This window comes from Salvelinus fontinalis, chromosome 40, assembly GCF_029448725.1.
Source record: "Salvelinus fontinalis isolate EN_2023a chromosome 40, ASM2944872v1, whole genome shotgun sequence".
In the NCBI taxonomy this organism is placed as follows: domain Eukaryota; kingdom Metazoa; phylum Chordata; class Actinopteri; order Salmoniformes; family Salmonidae; genus Salvelinus; species Salvelinus fontinalis.
Genome location: NC_074704.1, coordinates 18689478 through 18704361, shown reverse-complemented (window position 1 = coordinate 18704361; position 14884 = coordinate 18689478). Strand labels below are relative to the sequence as shown.

General features: G+C 43.0%; 1 protein-coding gene across 2 annotated transcripts in view; it reads right to left on the bottom strand.

Annotated features, from left to right (window-relative positions):
• Positions 1-14884, bottom strand: part of LOC129839854 (ras and Rab interactor 2-like) — a 49085-nt gene that overhangs the window by 30788 nt on the left and 3413 nt on the right. For both annotated transcript variants that reach the window (XM_055907539.1, XM_055907540.1), the window contains exons 2-3: positions 3220-3362; positions 1768-1860 (exon numbers count right to left, since the gene is read on the bottom strand). In XM_055907539.1, coding sequence (XP_055763514.1) covers positions 1768-1860; positions 3220-3303 — 177 coding nt within the window. In that variant the 5' untranslated portion in view covers positions 3304-3362. The remainder of the gene's footprint in view (positions 1-1767; positions 1861-3219; positions 3363-14884) is intronic.

Sequence of the window (14884 nt, the reverse complement as noted above, 5' to 3'; positions counted from 1 at the left end):
TCTCTCTTTCTCTCTTACTCTTCATCCTCCTCTTTCTGTCTCTTCTTTCCCCATTTTTATCAATCACATCGCGTTGGATACAACGCTTTTTCCCTCTCTCACTCTCTTTCTCTTTCCACCCAGTCTTTCTCTCTCTCAGGAGGGCTGTGTCCAACAACAATGTCGTCATTAATTCTAGCTCTTTAATGAGTGCAGATTTGGAGGTAAGCGATTCTCTGCATGGGCTGAAGTTAAAGCCATGATGATGGAGTCAAGGGGAAACTATGCTGTTTTGACCTACAGAGAGCGCTTTCACTGGGGCTAGGAAGAGTGGAGAGAGGGAGAAAGAGAGAGAGAGACGGGATGGAGAGACAGAGGGAGAAAGAGAGAGAGAGAATGAGAGAGAGAGAGAGACAGGATGAGAGACAGAGGGAGAAAGAGAGAGAGAGAGAGAGAATGAGAGAGAGAGAGACGGGATGGAGAGACAGAGGGAGAAAGAAAGAGAGAGAGGGAGGCTGAGAGAGAGAGAGAGAGACGGGATGGAGAGACAGAGGGAGAAAGAGAGAGAGAGAGAATGAGAGAGAGAGAGAGACGGGATGGAGAGACAGAGGGAGAAAGAGAGAGAGAGAGAGAATGAGAGAGAGAGAGAGACAGGATGAGAGACAGAGGGAGAAAGAGAGAGAGAGAGAGAGAGAGAGAGAGAGAATGAGAGAGAGAGAGCAGGGGTGACGGGGAAACAGAGAGAGAGAGAGAGAGAGAGAGAGCGGATGGAGAGACAGAGGGAGAAAAGAGAGAGAGAGAATGAGAGAGAGAGAGAGAGAGAGAGAGAGAGAGAGAGAGAGAGAGAGAGCGGATGGAGAGACAGAGGGAGAAAAGAGAGAGAGAGAATGAGAGAGAGAGAGAGAGAGAGAGAGAGAGAGAGAGAGAGAGAGAGAGAGAGAGAGAGAGAGAGAGAGAGAGAGAGAGAGAGAGAGAGGGGGGGGGTGACGGGGAAACAGAGGGAGAAAAGAGATAAGAAGAGACAGTACAATATCACGTCTCTGTCAGTTTATCCATTTACTCCATAAGCCTCCGTAACTCTTTACATTGCACACATCCATAACCTCGTCTCAATTCTCTATTTACTGTAGACACCTTGTGTAAACGTTATCAACTTAAGCAACAGTATATGGCTAAATAAACAACAGTTACAGTAGAAGGCGTCCTTCTATTACCGAATATATAGCGGATAGCACACTGCAGTCATGATGATTGGATAACAGAACGATTATGACAGGACGATTGGATAACTCTCAGAGACAGTTAGTGTGGTCTGACTAAAGAGGGGGAGATGACGGGACAGGATACTGATGGAAGAAACAGCAGCATGAAACTAAGACACAGCGGAACGGACCGTGCTCATTATGTCTCTAGGAATAGACCGTGTTCCTAAAACAACGCCCTGAAAGGGTTTAACCAGAGGCTGCATAAAGGGCTGGCAACTACTGCATGGTGTGTGTGTGTGTGTGTGTGTGTGTGTGTGTGTGTGTGTGTGTGTGTGTGTGTGTGTGTGTGTGTGTGTGTGTGTGTGTGTGTGTGTGTGTGTGTGTGTGTGTGTGTGTGTGTGTGTGTGTTTGTCTTTTATGTGTGTGCATTTGTCATGATTCCAACGACTGCAGCAGGCATTCTTCAATCCTCACACTCTCCATCTGTCCTCAACTTGAGCGCTATTACACTATGTGGCAACACAAGATAAACCTTGGAACAAAAGTAAGCTCAAGAATAAACTGAAGAGTAAACTTAACTTACCTTAAAGAAGCTTCCTCTCCTGTCCGTATGACAGTCTGGTCTGGGCAGCGTAGCAGACATGCTTAGGTCTGAGTCTGTGAGTCCGTCTGAGTCCTGCACTCTCAGAGAAAAGGGTACGGTTAGGGTACAGTATTTTCCCCTGGGATATGTACCTTCAGAGGTACACATATGAGCTCACATGGCACTGTTCGGTACCTTTTAAGGTACATGTGTGGATAATCTAGTATAATGGTACCTTTTAGGGTACATGTGTGGATAATCTAGTATAATGGTTCATTTTAGGGTACATGTGCGGATAATCTAGTATAATGGTAACTTTTAGGGTACATGTGCGCGGATAATCTAGTATAATGGTTCATTTTAGGGTACATGTGCGGATAATCTAGTAGAATGGTACTTTTTAGGGTACATGTGCGGATAATCTAGTATAATGGTACCTTTTAGGGTACATGTGCGGATAATCTAGTAGAATGGTACTTTTTAGGGTACATGTGTGGATAATCTAGTATAACGGTACCTTTTAGGGAACATGTGTGGATAATCTAGTATAATGGTATCTTTTAGCGTACATGTGTGGATAATCTAGTATAATGGTACATTTTTATACAATCATCAGAGGTATGGCTTAGTAGGGGCGTGGCTTTCAGTTAGTTATTTTTGGCCACCCGTGATTTTGAAACGTTGTACCAGTTTAAGTGGTCTGTGGTTAGGTTAGTTCAAGTGTGATCATGTCCGCTGCCAGTTCTGAAGTCTTTATAAAGGCAACATGTGACAATAAAGAGCTGTAATTAATATTGTAGCAACCTTAACCAAACACTGAGCGACCTTGTCAATAGGTATCTCTTGGCTTACTGGTTAAGGTGTTGGCTTGGCAGTTGCTGGACACAGGTTTGAATCCCGGTCGTCACAACCCACCAAATTCGCTAAATTGGTGTCAAAAGTGGGATGGCGGAGAGGCGTGTACACATGAGGGCCTTGGTATAGAGAAGTGGTACATTTTTGCCACTTAAAAGGAACAAACGACTTTGTCACTGTGGTGGTACCCTAAAAAGGCAGATTTCTACATGTTGTCTCTTTTAAGATACAAACTGCAAAACTACAATTACAAACCTACAAATAATGGAACAGTGGACATACCTTACAGGGTACCACTACAGTGACAAGCGTTTGTACACTTTAAGTACAATTCAGTACTTTTTTTTTGAGAGTGTATATGGAGTCAAGCACGAACACATACAGTTGGTGGTGGGGCTGATGGAAATTCAGTTTCTGGCCACATTGAGAGAGTAGACAGGGAATTGTTGTTGTTGTTCTTCTTATAGGCTCTACCAGGACAGTATGAAACTCTCTCTGTCTCTCTAATGTAATATCATCACCTACATCCCCTCGTCTTATCTCGTCCCTTTCTCTCTCGTCTTTGTACTCTCTCTAACAAGAGTAAGCTTAACTTACCTTAAAGAAGCCCCAGCTCCTGTCCATATGACAGTCTGGTCTGGGCAGCGCAGAGTGCAGTGTAGATGGCAGCGTAGCAGCCATGCTTAGGTCTAGACGTCTGTGTTTAGGTCTAGAGGTCTGTGTTCACGTCGGCTGGAGTCCTATGGGGTCAAACAGACAGGCAGATTAGCCGTGGTGAGACTTGAGAAAATTCCATCTATGGCCACAGCAAGTCAACAAATTGCAGAGGCTAGTAGGATAGTATCAAACAACTTCCCTCTCTCTGTCCCTCTAGCTAGCTTTTTCCCCATGTCCTTTCATTTAATCTATTTTCCAGCAATTACAGCCATGGTTCCAACATTGTTATTCCTCTCCTTTTTCCCATAGTAAGTTAATACAGGCTGTTTGGCCTGTTTCAGTCTTCCAGTGAACCTTGATGTACCCTTGATGTTACAATAACTTTTAATTTCCTCTCCCATAGACCAAACAAGGGCGTTCATCATTATCTGCGCAGGTTAGCATTTTGTCATGAATATTCTTCTGGGGGCAGCTCTGCAGAATGGTCACTAGCTGGCACAGCTATAAAGTCATAAAGTCTGATTTTAAACCTAACCCTAACCTTAACCCTGCACTTAACCACACTGGGTAAAGCCATTTGAATTCAATCACTTTTTGACAGCATTCCTTTTGATTTAAACTAAACATTGCATGTCATTTTGTTTTACCTCAATTATCAAAATATTTGTAAACTCAGATTTTTCGTATTTGCATATGGTGTAGCTTAGAACATATTTTACACCATCTGAGGTTTTTGTGTTGTGCCTGCCATCAGTTGAGACACAACATGCTCTTGAATACATTTTGGCTGATAAATGTATTCAAATGGGATTCAAATAAAAATTGTATCTTTCCATCCCTGATGAAGACAGCTTGCCTGTCGAAACGTTGGACATTACATTTTTGCATCTGAGCTCTTAGAGTGCGGCTCTCCTTTATTTTCATGTTTTCCACTCCGCTAGCCAGCACCTTGTAACGGTTGTCCTCCTCCTCTTCGGAAGAAGAAGAGGAGGAGTAGGGATTGGACCAAAGCGCAGCGTGGAATGTGGACATAATGAAGTTTATTAAAGTAAAGACGAAAACCGAAAACACTTCAACAAACTACAAAATAACAAACGAACGTAGACTGACCCTAAACATGTGAACTTACATATAACACGAAGAACGCACGAACAGGTACAGACTACAGCAAACGAACGAACAAACCGAAACAGTCCCGTATGGTGCAACATACACAGACACGGAAGACAACCACCCACAACAAAACAATGTGAAACAACCTACCTATATATGGTTCTCAATCAGAGGAAAACGTAAACCACCTGCCTCTGATTGAGAGCCATACAACGTCAATTAACACTGACACTAAACATAGATACACAAAACATAGAATGCCCACCCCAACTCACGTCCTGACCAACTAAACACATACAAAAATAACAGAAAACAGGTCAGGAACGTGACACACCTCGCCTAAATAGGTGTGCGTTTCTTTTTCCTCTAGATCTTTCAAATAGTACCACAAAGATTGGTGGTCCACACATCAATGTTGTCTTGAAAGGGAATATCTGCTGTTTTAAATTACTACTGTAAACCTTCCATAGGAAACCTATTCAAATCATAGAAATATAGACAATAGAATTGATATGACTATTTTAGTTGACATTTGACAGTGGGTGGACGGCGGTCATCTTTGTGGTAGTAATTAGTAACTCAATCATCAAGTTTCCAGACGACACAACAGTAGTGGGCTTGATTACCAACAACGACGAGACAGCCTACAGGGAGGAGGTGAGGGCACTCGGAGTGTGGTGTCAGGAAAACAACCTCTCACTCAACGTCAACAAAACAAAGGAGATGATCGTGGACTTCAGGAAACAGCAGAGAGAGCACCCCACTATCCACATCGAAGGGACAGCAGTGGAGAAGGTGGACAGTTTTAAGTTCCTCGGCGTACACATCATAGACAAACTGAAATGGTCCACCCACATAGACAGTGTGATGAAGGTGCAAAAGTGCCTCTTCAACCTCAGGAGGATGTCTTGTCACCCAAAACCCTGACAAACTTTTACAGATGTACAATCGGGAGCATCCTGTCGTGCTGTATCACAGCCTGGTACGGCAACTACACCTCCCTCAACCACAAGGCTCTCCAGAGGGTGGTGCGGTCTGCATAACGCATCACCGGGGGCAAACTACCTGCCCTCCATGACGGCTACAGCATCTGATGTCACAGGAAGGCCAAAAGGATCATCAAGGACATCAACCACCTGAGCCACTGCCTGTTCACCCCTGCTTTCATCCAGAAGGCGAGGTCACTACAGGTGCATCAAACATGGAATACTGAAAAACAGCTTCTATCGCAAGGCCATAAGACTGCTAAACAGCAATCACTAACTCAGAAAGGCTGCTGCCTACATTGAGAACCAATCACTGGCCACTTTAATAATCATTAGTCACTTTAAACAATGCCACTTTAAATAATGCCACTTTAATAATGTTTACATATCTTACATTACTCATATCACATGTATATACTGTATTTTTTATTTCCATTTGTACTTTGCACATTCTTCCACTACAAATCTACCATTCCAGTGTTTTACTTGCTATATTGTATTTACTTCGCCGCCATGGCCTTTTTTGCATTTACCTCCCTTATCTCACCTCATTTGCTCACATTATATATAGACTTATTTTCTACTGTATTATTGACTGTATGTTGGTTTTACTCCATGTGTAACACTGTGTTGTTGTACGTGTCGAATTGCTTTGCTTTATCTTGACCAGGTCGCAGTTGTAAATGAGAACTTGTTCTCAACTTGCCTACCTGGTTAAATAAAGGTGAAATAAAAAAATACAACATTTTTAAAAATGATACCATCTATTGCATCTTGCCTATGCTGTTCGGCCATTGCTCATCCATATACTTATATGTACATATTCTCATTCACCCCTTTAGATATGTGTGTATTAGGTTGTTTTTGTAGAATTGTTAGTTGACTTGTTAGAAATTACTGCACTGTCGGAACTAGAAGCACAAGTATTTCGCTACACTCGTATTAACATCTGCTAACCATGTGTATGTGACAAATAACATTTGATTTGATTTGAATTAGAAGTTCAAATGTCAATTAAATGTACATTTCAATGGTGTACCAGCTAAATTGCAGTGGTCTGAAGGGATAGGTCCATTCTATGAAATATATTTCTATGATTGAAATGACATCAATGATCATGACACCCATAATCTATGATTTAAATTATATAAATCTCAATCGAAACTTTCTGAGCACTTCCACAATGGGCAAATATGTATGGAAGGTTTCGTTCAAATGAAAAGGGGTGCTGTCAAAAAGTGATTGAATTCAAATGGATGTACCCCACTGCTAACCCTAATCTAAAATGAAAACCAAAAAGCTAATTTAAGAATTTTTACAATATAGCCAATTTTGACATTGCAGCTGTCCCATCTAGTGGGACAAACCCAGTTCTGCCTCCAGGATAAAATTCTTCCCAATAAATGTCAACCTGCGTCATCCCCAGGCATGCTCACACCTAGGGCTGCAAGACACTATTCTTCTGTGTGCTTGTCTGTGTGTTTGTTTATGTGCCAGAATGAAAGTGTGTATGTGTATGCACAAAATGTGTATGCATAGTGGAGGGGTGTTATTGGAGGCTGTAGATGAAAGGGGACAGTTGTGCATCCCTCTCTCTCTCTCCTCTCTCCCCCCCTCTCTCTCCATTCCAGGCTGAAGCCATTTGCAGGACCCCTGCCCTCTCTCCTGTCTCTTCCCTCTGCAACCCTCTCCTCCCTCTCTTCCCTCTCTTCCCTCTCTTCCCTCTCTTCCCTCTCTTCCCTCTCTTCCCTCTCTTCCCTCTCTTCCCTCTCCTCCCTCTCTTCCCTCTCTTCCCTCCCTTCCCTCCCTTCCCTCTCCTCCCTCTCTTCCCTCTCTTCCCTCTCTTCCCTCTCTTCCCTCTCCTCCCTCTCCTCCCTCTCTGGCAGCAGTTCAGTGAGATGTTCTATTCCCTTTCATCTCCAACAGGAAGGAAGTGATCCCCCAGAAAGAGAATAAAAGAAACAGAGGAGAGCAATGGAACGGCCTAGTTTCCTGTCAGATAGCGCAGTACTGGCAGGAGTCTCTGTGCTAAGACATTCTCAGCTGGAGTTCAGCAGAATTAATAGGGAACTTATTCATCAGTTCTGCATGGTGTTGCGTGCAGGTTAACGGAGGCTTTTAAGTGTGTCATCATCGTTCAACATTCCACCGCGTTCTCCCATTCCAAACAGAAACCCTGTCTTCTATTTGTTCTCGAATGAGCCTCCCACACTAGAATACAAAGATTATCGTTACAATTATGAAAGACTATAAAGAAACCTGACCATGGACCTGAAGTGAAAGGCGCTTTCAGGCCATCCCTATCCCCAGCTGGTCCGTCGGTCTGTGGCTGGAAGCCTGTCGTTGTACAGGCCTGCTGTTTCCTGACTGGCTCCCAGGGACATTGGGGTTATCTCCAGTTCTGCATGGCTGTTTTATTTAGGCTGGGGAACACAGTGATAACGGAGGAACACATGCTCCTTCACCCTGCCAGGTCATTGTCAAGGGACTTTCTTGGGAAATGGCTCTATAAATCCAACCATGGTGTGCTGTAAAACCCAACTGGGAAAACGTTGTAACCGTAAGGTCCACCTGTTGTCTTGTCAGCAGAAAGGGGATTGGGAACGAAGTCTTCCGACCTGAACGGGACGACCTGGTTTAATAAAGGTACAATAAAAATATAGCCTGTCTTTAACAAGGGGAAAGTCTGGTTTGATACGAGAGCCGTCGTCGACTAGCAGAGAAAATTAAAACAAAACATCAACTATGTACCTGCTGCAGAGGACATTTCCTGGACAGCAGTGCTTTCTGTTCTGACTGTGTCTCTAACAAATGTCTGCACCACATATCCCTTTTCCCTGTTCTGGGAACAGTCTGATTTGATGAAGATTCTAGTTCCTATAGCAACTCTCATATCCTCTGATGTGTGTTCCTACAGTCTAATAACTCAGTAGCACTGCTGTGTGTAGGCTACTATATACGCATACCTCTCATTAAAATGAATGGAATCTACCTATCTGGGGTTAACACTCTGTCACAAACCATAACATGAGACACACATTGCATGCTGGGTATTGGGATTAACAGGAAGACAGCCCCGGAGCCGTGCGGAGTACAGTGGCAGATCAGCTCAGGCAGAATGAACTGTGGAAATGTCATTATGTTCACTCCACTGGTTCAGTTTGGTAGAGACTAGACGAGAGTGTAGACAAACAAGACCATAGGGATGGGGAAGAAATCGATACGGTAGAGTATCTCAATATTATTTTGACTATATTATATCGATTCTATGACTCCCAAGAATCGATTCTCTAAAAAAAAAGGTAGTTAACATTAGCTAGCACTAGTCAGTTGTACCTGCACCACAATTTTGGTATTTCTCCTCCTATAGCTTGACCACAATATTATTATTTTTTAAATGATGAGCCAACATGTCTTCAGCACGTTTATTTCCATGACTGATCAGAACATGTTTTTATCATGGCTCCCTCTTGTCCGTCTATAGCAGACATATAGTGTGGCGAGCAATATGTTTGGACCAACGAATCGCAATACATATAGAATCGTGATCAATCGGGATACATATAGAATCACAACACATATCAAGGTCCTAGGCAACACCCAGCTCTAGAAGAGAAAGCTTCACCACATCAGAAGTGTTAATAACAGAGATATACTTTCATCTGGAGCACAGTAATAACAGAGATATACTTTCATCTGGAGCACAGTAATAACAGAGATATACTTTCCTCTGGAGCACAGTAATAACAGAGATATACTTTCATCTGGAGCACAGTAATAACAGAGATATACTTTCATCTGGAGCACAGTAATAACAGAGATATACTTTCATCTGGAGCACAGTAATAACAGAGATATACTTTCATCTGGAGCACAGTAATAACAGAGATATACTTTCATCTGGAGCACAGTAATAACAGAGATATACTTTCCTCTGGAGCACAGTAATAACAGAGATATACTTTCATCTGGAGCACAGTAATAACAGAGATATACTTTCATCTGGAGCACAGTAATAACAGAGATATACTTTCATCTGGAGCACAGTAATAACAGAGATATACTTTCATCTGGAGCACAGTAATAACAGAGATATACTTTCATCTGGAGCACAGTAATAACAGAGATATACTTTCATCTGGAGCACAGTAATAACAGAGATATACTTTCATCTGGAGCACAGTAATAACAGAGATATACTTTCCTCTGGAGCACAGTAATAACAGAGATATACTTTCATCTGGAGCACAGTAATAACAGAGATATACTTTCATCTGGAGCACAGTAATAACAGAGATATACTTTCATCTGGAGCACAGTAATAACAGAGATATACTTTCATCTGGAGCACAGTAATAACAGAGATATACTTTCATCTGGAGCACAGTAATAACAGAGATATACTTTCCTCTGGAGCACAGTAATAACAGAGATATACTTTCATCTGGAGCACAGTAATAACAGAGATATACTTTCATCTGGAGCACAGTAATAACAGAGATATACTTTCATCTGGAGCACAGCAATAACAGAGATATACTTTCATCTGGAGCACAGTAATAACAGAGATATACTTTCATCTGGAGCACAGTAATAACAGAGATATACTTTAATCTGGAGCACAGTAATAACAGAGATATACTTTCATCTGGAGCACAGTAATAACAGAGATATACTTTCATCTGGAGCACAGCAATAACAGAGATATACTTTCATCTGGAGCACAGTAATAACAGAGATATACTTTCATCTGGAGCACAGTAATAACAGAGAGAATCCAGGTGATGGAAACTATTAGACTATCGCCTCTACTGTATCCAACGGCAAGAATGTTGACATCCAGTTCAGAGAGAGCATTTCAAAGTGATGCATACTTATAATCATAGTCATGAAAGAGAGAGGATATTCACACAAATCAGAGAAATGTTGTTATTGGCCATGTCTGTGAGTGTGTGTGTGTGTGTGCCTCAGCTGCAGACTAACAAAGACCCATCTGAGTGAGTTTCTCCACACAGGAACACAGACAGGCCCCTGGCACTGCAATCCAGCAACACAGAGACACACTGTTCCACAGACAGGACCAATCGCTCTCTCTCTCTGTGTGTGTGTGTGTGTGTGTGTGTGTGTGTGTGTGTGTGTGTGTGTGTGTGTGTGTGTGTGTGTGTGTGTGTGTGTGTGTGTGTGTGTGTGTGTGTGTGTGTGTGTGTGTGTGTGCATGTGTAGCAGGCCATGGTTTACATTAACACAAAGGATTGGCATGACACAACGTCTGCCAACATCTGCCAACTCCTACACTAATTTAAAGAACATTTCCATCCTCTATCATTGCCAGCCCGAGACTTATGGAGAAACAACTTTTATTAGAGAGCCAACCCAGACAGCCTAATGCACAAAGTATGTCCTATTGGGTGCCTAACAACAGCAGCAGAAAGTAACTCAACAGAAACAGACAGAAACAATAGTCCTCACACCCAACCATTCTGTTAAGGTCTAGACTCAATCTGTTGTCACTCTCAAGACACTTCTGTGATTTATGGGGACCTGTTGAAGCTATCACCTCAACTTTATAACACATACGCGCATGAACACACACACACACACACACACACACACACACACACACACACACACACACACACACACACACACACACAGAGAGAGAGAGAGAGTACTGCTTAAAACTGCGTGTGTCCTTACCCGAGTCACCCATCATACTGCCTGAGTGAAATCCTGCGTGAAATGACACCACTTGTGCAGTGGTCCCGCTATAGTAACAGATAAAGAGGGGTAGTAGGCAGCTGGATAAACACACAGACAGCAACCCTGGAACACTGACAGAACACAGCTCCCATGTGGGGGGGGGGGTCCTGTTACTGCTCAGACCATAGGCAACCTTAGCGTAGGGAGTGTGTGTGACTGCGTGCATGTGTATTTAAGAGAGAGAGGGGGAGAGAGACAGAGATCAGTTATTTACTTAAGGCATGCTTCTCTGCAGCTTGAAGAGGATTCCTCAGCTGCAGAGGTACTGTTACAGTAGTTTAATCAGAGCTGGCCCCATAGCAGAGACTGACAGGAAGAACTTTCCGGACCATCCTGTTTGCGTATGGCGAGATAGCTTTTCTGTTCTGTATGTGGGTCTGGTTAAGGAGGAGTTGATGCAGGACCAGATGAACCAAGCGGCCCATAGCATGGTCCCAGATCTGTACAGACTCTTTAGTGTTACAATGAACATAGGTCGACAAGACAGCTCAAACAGATCTGGGATCAGGCTAAGTGACCCATATGTTTGGTGCTGAAACATTAGCGTGCAATTAAAGGGAGATCTGGGAAATGTCAGAGCTGTCTGAGACATACAGTGAAGATAACCTTTCCCCTTCTTCTCCTCCTATTTTTATTCATCCTCTGCCAGATTCTTCAAGAACCTTCAAGGCCTTAGTCACAGATAATAAATTCCCCCTCTGTCCACCCAGATGACAAAGCACTGAAGTGCAACGGCCTCTTGTTGCTGTGAGAGCAAGAGAGAGAAATATCAACAAAGAGAGGCGGAACAGGGCAGATTCAGAGAGAGAAATATCAACAAAGAGAGGCGGAACAGGGCAGATTCAGAGAGAGAAGGAACATCACAGGTAGTGTTCAATAGGCTACACTGTAGAAAAAAAAATAGCCCACGGAAAACTAAAATATGTGTCCTGATTGGAAAAATTCAGCTAGTACCTCCCAATTTCACAACATGTTCTCCCTACTGAACATGGCCCAGGAGTAATACTGGATAGGGTGAGAGACCTGGAGGCAACAGAGCGGAATGAGATTCACACTAGAGTCACAGGTTCCTAGTTGATGCCCTATAAGTCCCCAAGCTCTGTTGGTTACGTAATATAACTAACTGTAGTCCTAAGAAAAAGCTTGAGGCCCTACATGGCTTGAAAGTTCACACCTTACGAACTGTAAAGACTTAGCCTAATAGAACCATTACGTGCAGTTATGACAAGCACGAACCACCTAAAAGACAGACTGTACGTTGAAAGAAAGGGAAAGATGAAACACAGACACTGAAGCTAAACAACAGATACCGTAGCTACAGAGCATTCCATTGCTTTGTAATGGAGAGAGAACAACGAAGGGAGAGACAAAGACGAAAAGAAAGAGATACTTGAGGAGGTTCCATAAACTATCCAGACAATCTAGCTAGAAGAATGATGACTTTGGCCTGATAGGGGATGGAAGAAGAACCTGGCACTATTTAAAGGAAGTTTAAAAAAATACCCTTTAGTCTTCCAAGGAAAGAAACAAGTGTCGTTAAGCGTCAGACGTCGTCACTCTGTTGTGCCGGCCAACTTTCTGCTTGAAGGAGACACACGTGGTGGGTTTAGACGACCGCAGAACACGCGTTGAGTTACGTGAAGGCAGCTGAGACGTTCGCTAGCCACGATCCCTTTCTCCTTTAGATCATAACGAATCCCATTATACGGACAGATCCTAGATTATACGGACAGATCCTAGATCAGCGTTCCTACTCTGAGATGCTTTGTAGACCCATATTACTCTCAGAGGGGTATGTAGTGACTGAGCATAGGAGCTTATAAAGAGTCATGAACTAGTGTTGTCATGATACCAGTATCACCATACGACGACACCGGATTTTCCTTGGCAGAAAAAGAAAACACGAAGAACAATCAACTCTATGGTCCTTTAAAACCTACTTTTGTAAAATATTGTGTGCTATAGCTCGGGAAAGAAACAAATATGACTCTGGGTGACAACATAAAGCTGTTTGATTCCAACATGAGGACTGTTCTCCTCAGGAAAATTACTCCGCTTCATGTTTTGTTACCTTTGCGTCCTTACTTCCTAGTATCGCGATATTGGTATCGTGGCAACACTATAATCAACATTGCATAGCTGTACATAGCCCACCAAGTAGGCATGTTGCTTGTTATAGTAGTAGTTGTTTACAGTGACTAGAAGGATAAACTTTGTAATTCCAATGACCAGCATTAACAGAGGTCTCTGGAGAAACACATGGAGAGAATACAAGCTCAAAATAAACACAGCCACCTCAACTTAATCTGTTGTTACAGCAAGCACCAGGCACCGCCACCACCGCCCTATCAAAACTTACTTTCCACCCTGTGATTTCTGCTCTATGGTCAACACCAAGTGGAAAAGTTGGGAGTTATTTTAGCACATTCTGAATTGAGTCACATGACTCAAAGCACTGGGCAACTCCCCACTAAACGAGAACCAGAAATAAGGGTGAAGACCGAGGATGTAGTTCTCCACTTAGAAGAATTATGTGTAATGTCTCTCTCTCTCTCTTCAGATGTCTTAGCCACTGGGAAGCAGAGATTGGGAGACCAGGAAGGATGGGGCGGAGGGAGAGAGAGATGGGGGGAGGGAGAGGAAAGAGAGATGGTTAAAGACGAAAGGAGGGAGCAAGGCCAAGAAACCAAGAGGGATGTTGGTTACAAATGGCGACTCCACCCAAACCCTTCCACTAGGCCTCAAACTGAACCCACCAGCACTATGTGGTGTTGAAAGGAAACCAAAGTAGGCCATAATATATAGTATTATGTCGGGAGAGTAGTTCAGGGTCAGCTGAGCACTCCAATACTCTCTCTGTCTGGCAGATTCTGAATTCCAATGACTTTAGTTCCCCTTGAAAATGAAGGAAAAATTATTCAAAAACTCCAGTTTTGGGAATCTACAGTAGTGTCCCAGCCCTTGTCCCAACAGGAGGTATTTTTCCTCTTGCCAGGCTGTCATTGTAAATAAGAACGTGTTCTTAATTGACTTGCCTGGTTAAATACACGTTAAATAAAAGTTATAAAATTATGTAGGCCACAGTGAGATTTAATATGAATTTAAAACTGGCAGGGTAATAAATCCTAAATATACAGTTACAGAATCATTTCCTCAAGCCATAATAGGAAAACCAGTGATATTGAAGATGTTTGAACCTAGACAGAACGTGTGTGTGTGTGTGTGTGTGTGTGTTTCTATGCCATGCAGGAGTAACGCCACCGGTACAGTCTGATTCTGTGAAAGCGTTCAGTGGGATATGTCTTTGGGGAACAAAACGGCGCAATCCTCACGGCTGTAACTTGAGTGCCTGCTTCCTGATGACATCACCCACTCCAAAACCGTGGATATTCCAGTGTCGCCTCAGAAGGCAGAGAAATGTGTCTAGACCGCATTTGCAACCTCTGACTTAGCCAATGCTCTAGTTCAGGGGTTCTCAAACTGAGGTCCAGGGACCCCCGGTGGTCCGCAACGGGGCACCAGGGGTCAGTGTAAATATTATATATATATATATATATATATATATATATATATATAGTAGGGCTGTCCCCGAATAAAATAAATCTTGGATGGATGTAAAAACAGACTTTGTTAACTTGCTGTTTGAGGCGCAGAGTTTATATAGCCCTTATATATATTAGGGCTGACCCCATTTAGTCAACTGGTCGATTGTTTGGTTGATAGGCTGTTGGTCGACCGAGAGTTGT